The 16,371-nt window shown below is 41.8% G+C and overlaps 1 protein-coding gene across 1 annotated transcript in view; it reads right to left on the reverse strand.

Annotated features, from left to right (window-relative positions):
* LRP1B (LDL receptor related protein 1B) overlaps nucleotides 1-16,371 on the reverse strand; it is a 1,292,938-nt gene that overhangs the window by 514,172 nt on the left and 762,395 nt on the right. Inside the window, exon 18 of the mRNA XM_074967293.1 lies at nucleotides 13,567-13,683. Coding sequence (XP_074823394.1) covers nucleotides 13,567-13,683 — 117 coding nt within the window. The remainder of the gene's footprint in view (nucleotides 1-13,566; nucleotides 13,684-16,371) is intronic.

Here is a 16,371-nt window from a genome sequence, read left to right on the forward strand (position 1 = left end):
TCAAAAAATGTGATATACTAAAGTTTAATACATTTGCTTAAGTAAAAAAAAAAAAATTTCATTGGCCAGATCTTTTAATTAAAAAAAAATTGTTGTTAACATTTGCACACCAACAGTCTTTGGAAGCAAGGACATGAAAGGTTAACCCACTCCCCATATTATACATGAGATCCTTCTGGCTACCTCACATTTCTAGCAAGAGGGCTGGGGAGGGAGGAAAGCTATTGGACACCAGAGGTTGTACCAAGTGGACTCCTCAAAAGTGGGTGTGCTTGTCCTGGCTTGTTGCTCCAAAGCTCTGTAATAAAGTCATTTTCCTAGAAGGGTGTATGTGGCATACATTAAACAATAAGAACTAAAGTGCTGTATAATGGGCAATGTACATGTGTTCCTTTTTAAACAAAGGTGTATAAGTAAAAAGTGAAAGTTTCCTTTGCAGGTTAATAAAAGCCAAGAAGGGAAAAAGAAATAAAACGGAGGACAAGCTAATTCAACGCTGCAGCTGGCAGGCTCGGTCCAAAGATAAGACACTGGCCTGCCCAAGGACACTACTCACAGCTAGGATTTGGCTAATAGCCAAGAAAGAGGGGGGCTTGAATGTGCCCAAGCAGCTGTGAGATCTGCAACACACTGCCAGACATTAATGAAATGTGTTAGGTCTCTGTATTTACAGGTAAAAGAAGTCCTGCTTCAAGAATCCTGAGCAAACCTGCCATTTGTTAAAAACAGGTGACTGGGTCTAAATAAAGGTCCATCAACAAAAGACTACTCTGGCCCCATGCTGGAAAGGCCCTTATTAAGTCCTGCTAACTACCAACACCGCTGTGAAGTGCCAAGGACTGACTGCCTGGACCCATGCTTCTTACTGCAAAAAGACCCCTCCACCTCGAGATGACTTCACTTCGACTACAGATCAGCCTGTCCCTCCTTCTGGGTTTTTTTTTCTTTCCTCCTTTTAAACAGCAGAAAAAAAAAACACAAAAAAAACAAGGTGAAGTGCTAGTAACCTCTCCCTTGTCCACTGACAAAGCTAACCTGCATTCAGTATTTGCTAAAGAAACCAAAGCACTACAGGGTGACGTGCTAGTAACCTCTCCCCTGTATAATGCAAAACCATGACTGTTCCAAGAAAAAAGAAAAAACGCCTGCTCTGCTAAAACCACCAAAGCCCAAGGATTCCTGACTGCAAAAGACACTGAGAATTGGCCTTAATGGCAAAAACGGAGCATTGTACATTGGCAGGGAGGAAGTTGCGGGATGTATTCTTGGGAATGTGAAGTGAAGTGGTGGGGTGGGTTTATTCCAGAGGCTGGAACCTGTGCTTGTAGGCAAGTATAAATACCAAAAACGCCTTACAGCCACGAACATTACTCCCACCATCTGCCACCACTCCTTTGCAGGTAAAGGTTCCTGGATCCATTATAGCTACGTTAAGTTGGCGCTGGGACCCCCACCTGACCCTGACAAGCCATTGGACGAGCCACTTCACGAATGAACACTACAACCAACCCATGGACTGAGCTTTCCAAATACTGGGACCTTCACAGCCCACCAGGACTTTTTGTGTTCCTGTTTATTGGACTTACATTGGGGGTAGTGGTTTTTGTATGGTACAGGGGAGGATGTCGACATTGGTATGGTTTGCCTGGGGGGTCCTCTCCCTATTCCCAAGTCCAGTACAAGGATGGGAGGGCAATAGCTTCTTGCATTTAACCCGCGCTATCAAACAGGGTGTAAATCGAACGCAGCGTTGGATTTGTATTCATACCCCCACATATTTAGGTCAGGGGGTCCCGTTGGTAGGGGTATCTATCCCCCTTAATCGAACACTCCAAGCTAAGCTATGGGCAAACACTACATTTAACTGGAATGTTACAATCCAAATATGGTCTGTTGATATGGTGGCTCAGGGTAATTATGCTTTATGTGTGTCACGACGTAAGGGCATAGAAAATACAGTTTTTGTAGGGAATTTTGTGGGGTGCAAGGACACCACCCAAATCAGCTCTGGTGCAGGAGGTCCCTCTACCTACTCCAGGACCCCGTGGCCAGTCCCCGAGGGGTCTGGCTGGTATTGGTTATGCAATCACACAGCCTATAAGGTTCTCCCAGCAGGATGGTGTGGTACATGTGCCTTAGGGGCTGTAGTACTCGCCGTAACAGTACACCAGAACCTGACCCGGGGAGAGATCTGCAATCTAGTATGGAGGGACCGACAAAGTATTCCTTTAAACCCCCTTTCTCAATGGCCTAAAGGCTTTCACTCCTTTGTGCGTTGGTTTCTGCCATGGTTGGGAGTAAGCGAGCTGGAAAAAGCTATAGTTAATATTTCAGCTGCTTTGGAACTAATGGCAAATGCTACTGCAGATGCTCTATCTATCTTCAAATTGAAGTCACCCAGCTATCCCAAACTACATTGCAAAACCGCCTAGTCCTGGATTATCTCCTTGCAAATCAGGGCGGGGTTTGTGCTCTGGTCAACTCAAGCTGTTGTGTATTTGTAAATCAGCACCATAGGGTGGAAACTGACATCCACATCCTCAAGCAACAGGCAGCCCTATTCCACCACATCAGCCTCGACACTACCAGTGCCGGATTCCAGGAGGTCTGGGACTGGCTCACCTCATGGCTACCGGATGTGGGGACTTGGGGACGGCGTATTTTGTATTTACTTTTTTTGACTGTTATTGTTTTTGCATTATTTTTTGTATGCCTACAATGCTGCAGTATGTGCTGTCGGCAGTTGCTAACCCTGCAGCGCGGTTACTCAGCCCCAATATAACTTACTGACGTACAAAAAGAAAGGGAGGACTGTTAAGGAAAAGTTAGCACATGTGACTCCATTTTGGTTTGGGGCCCACCATTGTTTAAATGCCAGCACATCATACACCAGGAGGAGTGATCCTTAGATACTGAATCCCTGTGAAAATCCTCCTCCTTGTCTGCAGCCTGCCTTGACTCCCAGTATCTGGTTTTTGTTAGTCTCTAACTCCCTGTCTCTTGGCCTTGGTGTGAGGCCTCCCATCCTGATAATAAAAGTTACTGATGCATGGCTTTAGGACCATGCTGTGTAATTAACATACTGGTATAGCACGAGGAATGCACCAAGCAGAGATAGGTGGTAGATAAGACAAGGGTTTGTTTATTGGCTAAGGTTTCCGATGCACGAGGGCAACGTGTTTTGCTAAAAAGTAAATAACCTTTGTATAATCTGTATTCAGGGTCCTCTCCTGGCTAGCAGGGGGGCACCACGCTCGAGCGTAATAAACTTAGTGTCTTTTGGGAACTCTGCAGTTGTGGACTTTGTTTCTGTGCCTCAGCCTAGATTCGAACTGTGCGTGTCCTATCAGGTATAATTCGCAGCACTGGTGTGCGTGTCCTATCAGGTATAATTCGCAGCACTGGTGTGCGTGTCCTACCAGGTGTAATTCGTAGCATTTGTGTGCGTGTCCTACAAGGTATAATTCGCAGCAGTTGTGTGCGTGTCCTACCAGGTGTAATTCGTAACACTACCTAACAATTTAAAGGGACAGGAAACTACATTACTCTACCCTATTTTAAACCACTTTCCTAATATTTTACATGACTAACATAAAACACTATATAATGTAAGTAACATTTGCAGGTGGACTACTGCAGTCTCTTAAATTGCAAGGGATTATTCTATTCCAGGATAGAAACTCACTAACTAAACAACTTATAAATTACTGGTTTTCACACGTTCTTGGGATAACATGGTGATGGTCGTTTGCATTGTGCTGAAAAACAGGAATTGCCTGTGGTAAGGAAGCAATTAGATCTGGTAAGGAATTAACTTGATCTAAGTTTCTTCCACCAAGTCTTCAAAATTATGGGTTGTAACGGAAGGAGGTTCAATTGGAGGAACAGAAATTCTACTGGGACATCCCGGGACTCCGGTACTTAGAAGCAACAACTGATCCATATGCCATTCCCATAAAATACCATTAGATGGTTTTACCATGAGTGAAACAGGTTCCATGCATTTTACATTTTTTCCCAGTACCACATTCCACAGCTGCAAGTCCACACTAAGTCTCTTACTTGAATAAAAATGATGATGAGTCTTAAGTCAATCAATTTGCATAGCTTGGGATTTGGCTACATGTGAGGCAACATCAGGACACAACAGGTACACAAAGACTGCTTCAAGAAAAGCATTCCAGGTGATTCTTGGGTAGTAGCATATGGTATGTTCCTGTAGGTAAGCAAGAAATTATCTAATTTCTGCTGATGACTCAAAATGTACTTGTTAGCTCTTAAGGTATGCTTAAGTATCTGTTCAAAGCACTCCACTAGTCCATTTGTATCAGGATGGTATAGAGCACAACATTATGTGCTGATGTACATTTGAAGCTAGGAACTTCTGAAACTCTTCAGAACAGAATTGAGGTTCATTGTCACTCACCAACTGTAACGGCAAACCAAACTGACTGACTGAGGTACAACTATGTCCAATGGTCTTAGTAGCAATAGTAGATGTCATTTTGGTCATTTTGAATGGGTGTCAACTACAACCAAAAACATATAGCAATCTAATAGTCTCACAAAGTATATGTGAATACGCGTCCAAAGAGTCTGAGGTCAAGACCAGATGAGCTGGGCCAGGATCATGACGAATTTGCTGACATGTAGTACAGCATGTCACCTTTCTCTTAATGTCTTTGTCAATCCCCACCCACCAGTCATGGATCTGGAATATGGCCTTCATCCGTACAATGTCAAAATGACCTTTGTGAAGAACTTTCAAAACCTGAGATTGAAGTGATTTTGCAATGATTACTCACAGTCCCCATAAAATGCAATCTTGAGTAGCAGATAATTCATATTGCTGTCACGCAAATGGAATAAACTGAGGATTCTTAGAATCCAGCATTGTACCTTGTAGTACCATTCCCTTTCACAAGAGAAAGCACATCATCCTTAGCAGTTTCTCTGTTGACATGTTTACTAGTGCCTGTCCGTCAAATTGAGATAAAACACTTTGTCAGACATTTCTTTGGACTGATGGGAGCTTGGGATGACAGATGCATCAGACCATCAGAATTGCCATTTCGAGTCTTTTTATGGAATTGAATAGGATAGGAATGAGCTGAAAGAAAGAATGCATATTGTTGCATGAGAGCTGCAGCTAATGACAGAATTCTATGTTTCAATCCAAAAATTGAAAGTAACAGGCGATGATCCATCAGCAAGATAAAATGTCTACCATACAGATAAGTATGGAAGTTCTGAAATCCAAAGATAATGCTGAGAGCTTCTTGCTTCATTTGTACTTGTTCTTCTCAAAGGTAGTAAGTGTTTGTGAAACAATGGCAATTGGTTTCTCCCTTCCATTAGGGAAAACGTGGGAAAGAACTATACCCACTGCATATGGTGAAGCAGCACAAGCTAATTGCAATAGTAATGAGACACCAAAATGCCTAAGAACTTTGGCTGATGTCAAGAGTTTCTTTGCTTCCTTAAATGTACACTCACTCTTTAGTCCATTTCTTCTTTGCTTGTAACAGTTCATGTAAAAGTACCAATATTGTCGCCAGATGAGGCAGAAATTTACCGTACTAATTAAGCAGTCCTAAGAATGAACATAACTGTGACACGTTCTCTGGTGGTGGCACTTGAAAAAACTGCCTTCGCTTTCTCTGGCAATTTCCTTTAGACTCTGACATCAATTACATGTCCCAGGAATTGACCTGAAGGTTTGAAAAACTCATATTTTTCTCAACATATTCTCAATCCTTAGTCTTTCAAGCATTGCAAGACAGCATCCAAATGTTGAAGATGACCCTCTTGATCCTTCCCTGCAACAAGGATGGCATCCAATAGAATTGAACTCCATCCAGTCCCTTCAGAATCTCATTCATGGCTTCCTGGAACAGGGCAGCTGCCCTTGTGACACTGAAAGGCAACCTGTTGCAACAAAATAAGCCTTTTAGCATGTCAGTTTTGAGGTGTTTGTGAGATGCCAGATCAATCTCTATTTGTAAGTATGCATTGAGAAAATCCAATTTACTGAAACATTGTCCTCCACTAACAGTAGCAAACAAATATTCAATATGAGGTAGTGGATACTGGTTAGCATAAAACTGGATTCAGGGTCACTTTGAAACCTCTATAAATTTGACATAGGCATCTTCCTTGATCAGTGGTACAATGGTTACAGTCCACTCAGTGTGTGAAACTGGTGACATGAATCCAGTGTTCTCTAAAGGGTCCAAATCAGCCCCCAGAGGCTTCAGAGCATACGGCACAAGTCTGGGCTAATATGATTTTGGCTGGCTGGCTGACTTAACAGTGAGCTTGACTGACACACTGCTCATCTTCTCCAAGGTGATCGCCTTGATCTTCGTACAATTCACCTTGAACTTCTCAAGCCAAGTTCTGCTAAATAATGGTGGATACTTCCCTTCTATCACATACAAGGGGAAAACAATGGATTGTCCATCTATTGTCATTTGGAATATCCCTTTTCAGACTAACTTTTCTCCAGAATGAGTCATCAAAACCATGGCGGTTTCTTCCAGAGGAACTTGTGATAAAGTCTGATGTGACAAAATCAGTGAAACCGCAGCTCCAGTATCAATCTCCATTCTTGCAGGAACTCCTTTTCTTACTCCAGCTTCTGATAACACATACAGTGTGAGGTCTTGGTCAATGTCAGTAGCGCTCTTGTCTTTTTCCACATTATGAATTCCTGATTTCCATCTTTTCTTAGGTTCAATCTTCATAGTGTCTTGGATGTTTGGTTATGCTGTGTTGCTGATTGTTGAACTGTGAGACAGATTACTGTAATATATCCTTTCTTCTGGCACCTTCTGCAAATGACCTGGCATGCCCAGCAGTCCTCCTCAGTGTGGGTAGTTTATGCACAATGGCCACATGGAAATTCCTTAAGTTCCTATGGTTCTCTGTCTCACCGATTCAGGAGGTGAACTTCTCAGTACACACTACATTCCAGAGAATCCTTCTCTGTGGTTTCCATGGCAATAGCTACCTCAACAGCTTTCTTGAATGTAAGCATTGATACAGACAGTTACTTTTTCTGTATCTGGTCATTGTGTAACCCAGAGACAAACTGATCATGAAGGATATCACTTAATATTTGTCCAAACTGACAATGCTCTGACAACTTTAACCTTGAAATAGCACGAAATTTTGCTACCAATTCTCCACTTCCCTGATGTCGCGGATGGAGCCAATAATATTCTGCTATCTTTGGTAGAGTAGGAGAAAAATGTTCCTGCATTGCTATAGTAATTGTGGCATACATGGCAATTCCAGGCACAGCTGGAGACAAGAAGTCATGCAGCAGTCCATATGCCTTAGGACCCATCACTGTGAGCGAGGCTGAAACTTCTTGTCTGTCTGGAATGCAATTGCAGGCTGCAAATTAGTCTAAACATTTGAGGTACAACACCCATAAACCTGCAGTTTTCGCTGAACTCATCAACCTTTCCCACACTAGTTGCCATTTTTCTGCTGGGCTTCTCACCCTCCCAGATGCCTTCACTTCCACAGAGAACTCCCCCTCCCCGCCTTTTTTTTTTTTTAACTGTGCAGCACTACCGGCACTTGATCTCCCCCTACTGGCTGTGTGCTTATACTACAGCCTTTGATTGTACTTGGGTTCCTTGTGCTGGCTGCAGACCCTCAGTACAAGCTAAAACTGCTTCTCTCTCTAGCTTACTTGAGAACAAAAATGGATGCCCTCCCCTCACTATTCTGTCTTTGCAGCAGCTAGGCAGCAGAAAACTTCTGCTGTGTTCTGTCTTTAATTGCCAACTTCCCCCTCTCTAACTGGCTGATTCCAGCTGTACCTGAAGCAAAATGCAGCAGCTGTCTTCCACCTTCTGTTTCCAGGTGAACATTTTTCTTCCTTTTTTAAAAAAATAGTATGTGCTTACTTTTTCTTCTTCTTTTTCAGGCAGTAGAAACCACTAGACACTCCTAGAAAGAAAGATCCTCATTGCCAATATTTTATATCCGGACCCAGCAAAAAAGGAGATAGACACACACAGGAGGAGGTCTCAGAGTGGTAGCCGTGTTAGTCTGTATAAGCAAAAAGAACGAGGAGTACTTGTGGCACCTTAGAGACTAACAAATTTATTTGAGCATCCTGATTATCACTACAAAAGGTTTTTTTTTGTTTTTGTTTTCCTCCTGCTGATAATAGATCACCTTAACTGATCACTCTCATTATAGTGGGTTTGGCAACACCCATTTTTTTCATGTTCTCTGTGTATACATATATATATCTTCCTACTGTATTTTCCACTCATGCATCTGATGAAGTGGGTTTTAGCCCATGAAAGCTTATGCTCAAATAAATTTGTTAGTCTCTAAGGTGCCACAAGTACTCCTCGTTCTTTTTACACAGGAGGAGCTGATTTAAAGCACAGGTGGTCTTCTGTGGAGACTTTATTGTTCTGGCAGCAAAACTGAAACTAAAACCAAAGTGAGGCTGTTGCCTGAGGCTATGTCTTCACTTACCAGGGATCGATGCTGCTACGATCAATCAGGAGGGGTCGATTTAGCAGGTCTACTGAAGACCCACTAAATCGAACACAGAGCACTCTCTGGTTGACTTCGGTACTTCACCAGAACAAGAGGAGTAAGGTAAGTTGACAGGAGAGTGTTGATGCAGTGCAGTGTAGACACCACAGTAAGTCGACCTAAGCTACGTCAACTCCAGCTACATTATTCACATAGCTGGAGTAGCATAACTTAGATCGACTTACCCCAGTAGTGTAGACAAGGCCTGAGTGAGCACAGAATGCCTAATGATTTAAAGGGATAGGACATCACAATAACAGAGATATAATGTTAAAACTTCTCACTCTTAGTCAAACTATGCCCTTTACCAGGACCTTTAAGCACAGAAATGTTCGTTAAGTCTATCTATCCCAACTTGACTTTGGAAAGATAGCATTCTCCATGCCACTACCATTTTGTTGTTAGATCCTTTATACTCATATGTTCTACTTTTTGGAGCTTGTTGGCAATCTGAGATCAAATTTTAATACTATATTGGTATTTGCTATTGTTTTGGATGATTACTCTCTTTCTTACTTTCTTTCTTTCAGTTATACACTTCTCTCTCTCTATTTTACCTATATACACATAGAATTGAATACAGCTATATGACTGCTATTTATTATACTTACATGTATATTCTGTACTTTTAACAGTATATCTGGCATCACTTATTATTTGTCAGGAAGCTAGTAGAGTTTCTTTGAGTGGTTAACTGATAGCTTATATGTTTCCATTTTGAAAAAAGAAAACCTTTTAGTTTTAATAAAAAGTGAAAGGAAAAAGCCAGCACAGTGATAGGAGAAGTACTAATGAAAGCCATAACCATGCCAATGTGATCAAATAAAAAAGCTATTTTTAAAGAAACTTTTGGCAGTTCTAAGTCAAGACTTGTGACATGTAACCTTTTAAACTTTTTATTGAAAAAAAAAATCTAAAAGCAAGAACAGAATCATTACTAGACTAACGCCTCTAGAGGTTTTGGGACAAAAAGGAAAGGATCATGAAGCTTAAAATAAAAATGTGCTAAAAAAACATGACAATCAAAACAAGAGCCCCTAAAATTGGCAATAAAAAGTTTTATATCTCTTTTAATAAAAAAGTTGTAAATTAAAAGAGGTCCTGGACAAAACACTACAGAAAGCTGACTACACTAATGACTATGAAAAGTCTGGAGCAATGAGAAGTTTCAGAAAACATAAAATAAAACTGCAATAACACTTTCTCAGGTATATTCCTTTTATTTTAGCTTTATTTTAAGTAAGAAACATTTAATATATTTTAATAGTGATTACAGGTGGAATTTTCAGAAGTGCCTAATAAAATCAGATGCCTGATTCTTATGGAAAGTAAATGGTATTTCAGTTTCTAACTTTCCTAGGTGCTTTAGAAACTCTCACTCCAAGTTTACATGGTTAGAATGTCTGAAGCAGTCAATAGCTTACAAGTATTTTCAAATACTCTCTTCAAAGACATTTTCTTCTTTTCATCACTACTAGATTATCAATTCTTATCCTCCCCAAGTACGGTATATAAATTAGCAAGTCAGAAATTATATAATTATTATTTAGTGAATAGGAAGCATCTTGACAGGGCTTCTTGCAGAAAGCACATGACATGGCTGCTTTGAGACCTATACTAGTTACTTGTGAGTAAGGCTACATTTTAGTCACAGGTATTTTTAGTAAAAGTCATGGACAGGTCACAGGCAGTAAACAAAAATTCACAGCCCGTGACCTGTCTGTGACTTGTACTATATACCCCTAACTAAAACTTGGGCCAGGGGCTGCGGGTGCTGGGGAGTGGCCCAGGACTCCATGGGTGCTGGTGTCACAGTAAAACTGCCCCATGGAAATGTCCCAGTCACAGTAAAATTGCCCCCCATGGGGTCCCCTCGGTAAGCACCAGCATTGTATATTGCTAATGCCTATATATGCATATGCATGGGATAGGATTTTGGGAGGGGTTGAAGGTGTGAGCATGGAGCAAAAGATTCCTTTGCAGGTTGCAAGAGGCTGAAGGGGGAGGAAGGGAGAAAGGAATGGGTTACCTCGACAATCCAACTAGGTCTGAAGATAAGAAGCTGACTCCAGGCACCCAAGGCCAATGCACACAAACAGACTCTCTGATGCCAAGAAAGTCGGGACCCTGGATTACAACCCCGACCAGCCATGAGAAAGGAGAATTGAGCTGAACCGAACTGCAGGGTCTGTGACAACTAGTGAGACTGCAAATGTCAGCAAGTGGAAAAACAACAGTCTCGCGTCCCTGAAGCCGGTGTGTTTTGGGAAAGCTGAGGAAGCCATGGAAAGCCGGTTTGGACTGGTACAAAGAGCACGGGGAACAGAGGTCCCTGAACAAACGCCCGCAGAAGAACCCAGGGCTTAAAAAATCCTCTCAAGACCCAAAGCAAGTCGGAGATCAACAGTGGACCCTGGACGGCCTGTGCACAGGACAGAACTCTTGTCCACCCTTCCCCCTCTTCTTCTTACGTTACACCCGGGCTTGGCCAGCCTCGAGTCGTGCGTGTGTGAGTATGAAAGCGGGTCAGGGCTCGGGCACTAACTCTTTCTTCTTTCCTTTGAGTGACGTGGGGAGAAACCAGCACTCACCGCTGTTATTTTTTTAATAAAGCTTTAAAACTTAGTCACTTGGTGTGCTCCTTCATCTCATCCCCTAAATATCCTGCGGCCTCAGCCTGATCACCTGACACCCCACACAGATTGGTAACATAAATCTGTCCCACTGGGGGGTGGTCCAGGACCCCTGCGGGTGCTGGGGAAGGGGTGTTAGAAGGGCTGGCAGGCTCCCTACTGAGCTCTGAGCAGCTCCCCGGAAGCAGCCTCTAGGGCAGGGAAAGCTAGGGGGGGCTCTGCGTGCTGCCTCCACCATGAGCTCCAGCTCTGCAGCTCCCATTGGCCGGGAGCCTCCCTCCTTCTCCCCACCCCGAGGTAAGCCCTGCCCCATAGCCCAACCCCATAACCCAACCCTGAGCCTCTTCCCACACCCAAACTGCTGATGGCCCAGGGGCTGCCCAAGTGTTTGGGCAGCCCTTGAGCCAGCCACATTGGCCATTGCAAAAGTCACAGAGGTCACAGAAAATCATGGAATCCGTGACTTCTGTGACCTCCATGACAGACAGGCAGCCCTACTTGTGAGCTTCCAGTTAAATTTTAAGGTGTTCATTTTGATTAATAAATCCCTGACTGGCTTGGGATCAGCCTACCTGACAGATCACCTCTCTCCCCAGAGCTACAATCAGCAGAAGCTCAGATATTAGATCCCTCTTGATGTATTTGAGAGAGGTAGAGTTCTCTGTAAAGTGCCCCAAACACAATGATACCCCTCCTGTCCCAGTCTCAAATAGTCTGGATTTGTTGACTGTTGTAATAGTTGGTTTTACTAATTTACCCTAATTTGAAGCTCAACTGTAAAAAGTGAATGAAAGGTAAAAAAAAGTCAAAATAACCTATAACAACAAATGTTGATGGGGAAAGGTGCAAAAAAGGGACAGAAAGGCTGAATTAAACTAAACAGAGGCCTACTGGTATAATTCAAAGACTGTGTTAAGATTATGCCTGGTAAACAAGACCAGTATACAACCAGAAATCGATGAACCAAAATTGGTGTATTGAAAATTAGGCCTAATTGGTGAACAAGATAAGGAAAGGATGGGCTATTCCACCCATCTCTCCCCTTTTGGGGTCCTGAAAAAGAGGCTTTGGGGGGAAAGTTGGCAACCATAATGGCTGACTGAAAGATGAGAGAAAGGGAAGGAGTAAGCTCCACCATCATGGCTGCCACCCTCATTGTCTCCCGGGACCCTGGACCTTCTTCTTCATACTCCTGAGATATGTCCTGACCAGACAAGGCCAGAAAGAGGGACCCAGATGACATCACCATCTCTACCAGCTCAATCTCAAACACCACACCCTCAACCCCATGTATCCTTTCCTTTCCAACCTTATTTCTTTTCTTTCCTCTCTCTCTCTCTCTCTTTCTTCCTTCTGTCTATTAAGAGTCTGGCTTAGTTGCCCAAGACTTGCTACGCTGCTGTTAGCCTGTGAACAGAAACAGGCAGCTAAACCGGTGCCCTAAAACAGCCCATACTGTTACAAGTTTATCAGGTCTTGGGGTGGCTGATAAGACTGAATGCGGTGACTGTTCTTCCAGCAGCGAGGTTGCAAATGAGAGTGAATGCCAGAGACAGAAACTGAATTTTCTCTTTGCTATTATTTTCTCTCTCCTTTCGTATGAGTTAGTCTTGTTTTGTCTTTTAGCAAACAGGCTTTAACAACAACAGCAACCAGCCCCTCTCAGCTACTCTTTTCCTCAAACAGATTTTACCATCTTTAACACCTTCTCAGAAACTGCCAGACAATCAGGCAAGTTTTTGTTTTGTTCTGTTTTTCCCCTTCTGGGATGTTGTTAAAATCTACTGCTTAGATTTTGAATGATTTAACTGTTTTTCCTTCTTTTTTGTATCTTTCATAAAGGTCCAAAGCATCTTTAATGGTGTGATTGCCATGGTAGGAAGCAGGCTGAGGTCGCTGTATACCAAACCCTAACCCTCGTTTAAAACTGTTTAAAATTGGACAGCAACTGGATTACGTTAACACCTTTGTTCATATGTTTAATTAATATAACATGACATTCAGGGCATGCTGAAGGGCCTATTTATTTCATTTGGCCTTCAAAGAGAGATATGGGGCTGAGATATAGGCCAAACTGTGGGGGGTGATAGTATTTGATTATGAATTGCTGCTTGGTAGTGGAAATGAGCTTCTAAATCAAAATGAATAAAAGAAAAGTTTTTAGGGCAGAAATGCAGTAATTATTTATTGATTCAATAAAAATTAAAAAATCCTACTATATCTTGTCTATTTGGTTCTTTACTTACATAAAGAGTAAAATATCCTTTAAAATCCTCTTATTTCTCTTTTTATACCAGACTTTAAATCTTCACTTGATGTTTTTAATGGCCAGTTTATGTAGGGTAAATAATTAGTAACTTACCACATGATGCCATTTCATCTGTTTCATCACCACAGTCATCCTCCCTATCACACAACCATGATTTTGGAATACAACGTCCATTCCCACAAGAAAACTGATCAACTTGACATGTTCTTGCTGCAATGACAAAGGCACACAAAATCTTAAAATCTTAAAAGCAAGAGATAGAGTACAATCTGCTAGATCATTCAGTCCATGGCTTTTCTTAGAACTAACTTAGCAGGTGGAGGTCTAAATGGTATTTGCTTTGCCCTTGACTGAGTGCTATCCCCATCTCCTTTGCTCTCAGTGAAAATTGAAGATACCTGCAGGACTGTACCCTTATCATTACATTCAATCATTCATAATGGATTTCACAGTAGGTGGGAAATTTGTGAGGTTTCACAGAATTATGCAATTACAGGAAATTAAATGTTAAAACAATATTAATGTTGTAGTCAAAATCATCAAAAATCTGGAAATGCCAAAGTAGGATTAAGGCTGGCATTCTCAAAGAAGGCAAAAGAAGTTAGGCATCCAAATCCAACTGAATTCCAGAGGAAGTTGGGTACTTAATTTCCCTAGTCTCCTTTGAAAATCCAAACCTAAATATTCAGAGCAGTGATTAGTACTTAAATAAAATTAATTCAGAATTAGATGATCTGGTTCATATTACCAATTAACCCTTCTCCCTATCAAATGTGCAGACAGTTGCTTGCTATATTTCATTAGTTCTGTGTATTATGGTTTTCTTTCCACTTTAAGAATTAAATTGATGGTTTAATCTGGTTTGTAAAGAAATCATGTAATTGCTCACCTGACATCAGTCATCCACCAAGGTTTATAGACACATATTGACAATGAAGACAAAGGGAATAATAGAATTTCATTATAGTAAACCAGTTATTATTTTTACACACCACTTGCCTTTAAAAAAATACACTGAAGTGTCTTTTGGGAACACTGGACCTAATTCATTTCCGGCATAATGCCATTAACCTTAGCGGAGTTATGGCAGGGATGAATTTGGCCTATGGGGTGTGTGTGTGTGTGTGTGTGTGTGTGTGTGTGTGTGTGTGTGTAGATATATATATCTTGTAAATACAGGCTTCTTCCAGATGCACATAATATTACACTACTTCAGATGCTCTTTGTTGCTGTAGATTTAGCTAATGTAAAATGAAAAAAAATCCTTATGATTTTTTTTCTTTTAGATTCAGTTCAAGTGACTATGATGGGCAAAGTGCTAAACACTTGATCTTTATTGCTTCAAGAACATTTGTACGCATTTTGATGTGTGCTTTAGGTTGTTGTCATGTTGAAAAATAAATCCTCTTCCAGGTTTCCTCCCTGATGGGATTATTTTGATGTTATTATTGCTTAACACATTGTCAGCTATGCCATCGATAAAAAAAAATAGCTCACCAAAATCTTCTGGAATAAATACAGTCCTACACTGTGATGATGATGATCATAACACTCATCATCATCATGGCAAATCCCCCAAAAGATGTGGCTTCCTTGTAAATTGAGCACCATCTTGTACAGTCTCTGGCAGGATGCTTAAGGCAGTCTGATTGTATATTCAGTTTATATCCATCACTGGCAATGTTACTGTGCCACCAAAGCTTTTGGCACCCATGTGATTGCCAGCCAGGTATCAGCATTCCTTGGTACACACACTTCAGAATTTGTTGGTCTGCCATCGTTATAATACCAAAAAAGCTGAGAAAACAAACCAATGGTAATGGAGATAATTGCTGGATTTGGTTTTGAATGTCCTGGCTTCTGATCTTGTCTTGCCACTTCACTTGGAGCAGTTGATGGAGACGATTATTCATTATTAGTGAATAATAAATAAAGTAAAATAATGACAAATATTCAGCTGGTGTAAAAGAGCACAGCTCCTGCATTTAATGGAGCTAACCAATTTACACTAGCTGAGATGACTCTAATACTTCACACCTAATAAAGCACTATTCATCCACATATAATGCTTAACAGCAGGAGTCAGACTCTCCTTGTTTAGAGCTTCTCCATACTTTCTGCATAGAGAAATCTTTCTATCAGAGTAGGCATATTCAGCAGTGTTTCATAAAAACATACAACTTTGTTCCAAAACAGTTTACCTTTTCAAAATTATCTTGAGCAAATGCCCAGCTAAATTCATTGGTGTGGGGCTTTGGCAGAAGCAGAAGAGAATAAGACAAGATGGGTCCTCATGCCAGCTCTTGAGAAGAGGAATTTACCAGCTCCTTATTGGATGAGCGTCTATCCTCAGCTTGCTCTCTCTCTCTCTCTCACACACACACACACACACACAAACACAGATCATGCCCCAGTACACCATGGAAGGACTTATGCTGGTACTCCACAGTTCCACTGTGGGATTGTGGGAATGAAGCTCAGAGCAACCCGCTTTTTCTTGAAACTGTTCCCTCTGAAACCCCAGATTTCAGTCAATATCAATTGAACCAGCATTAACCCATGCCATGTCCCTATGGTGGGTCAGTCTCAAAGCCAGCTCGCATAGTGGTCAGGCAATGGCTCCTCAGTTCTTTTTAGTCTCTCTTTTCCAGAGGGGGACCCTGCTGAGTCATATATCGTGAGCCTCAGCCCCTCCTATGTGTTTCCTCTTCTCTCTTCAGGGGTCTGTCACAACAGTGGGGTGGAGGGAGGAAGATAGAGGGAACCAAGCCCTCCTGATCTGCATGGTCCCAACCCTGGATGTTGCAGTCTTCAGATGACCTGTTGGTCTACCCCAAGTTAAACTCCCCTCTGGGTCTTCTCCAACCAGGCTGCAGCTTCTCCCTTTGGGGCATGATC

Source organism: Natator depressus, chromosome 11 (assembly GCF_965152275.1).
Source record: "Natator depressus isolate rNatDep1 chromosome 11, rNatDep2.hap1, whole genome shotgun sequence".
In the NCBI taxonomy this organism is placed as follows: Eukaryota; Metazoa; Chordata; order Testudines; family Cheloniidae; genus Natator; species Natator depressus.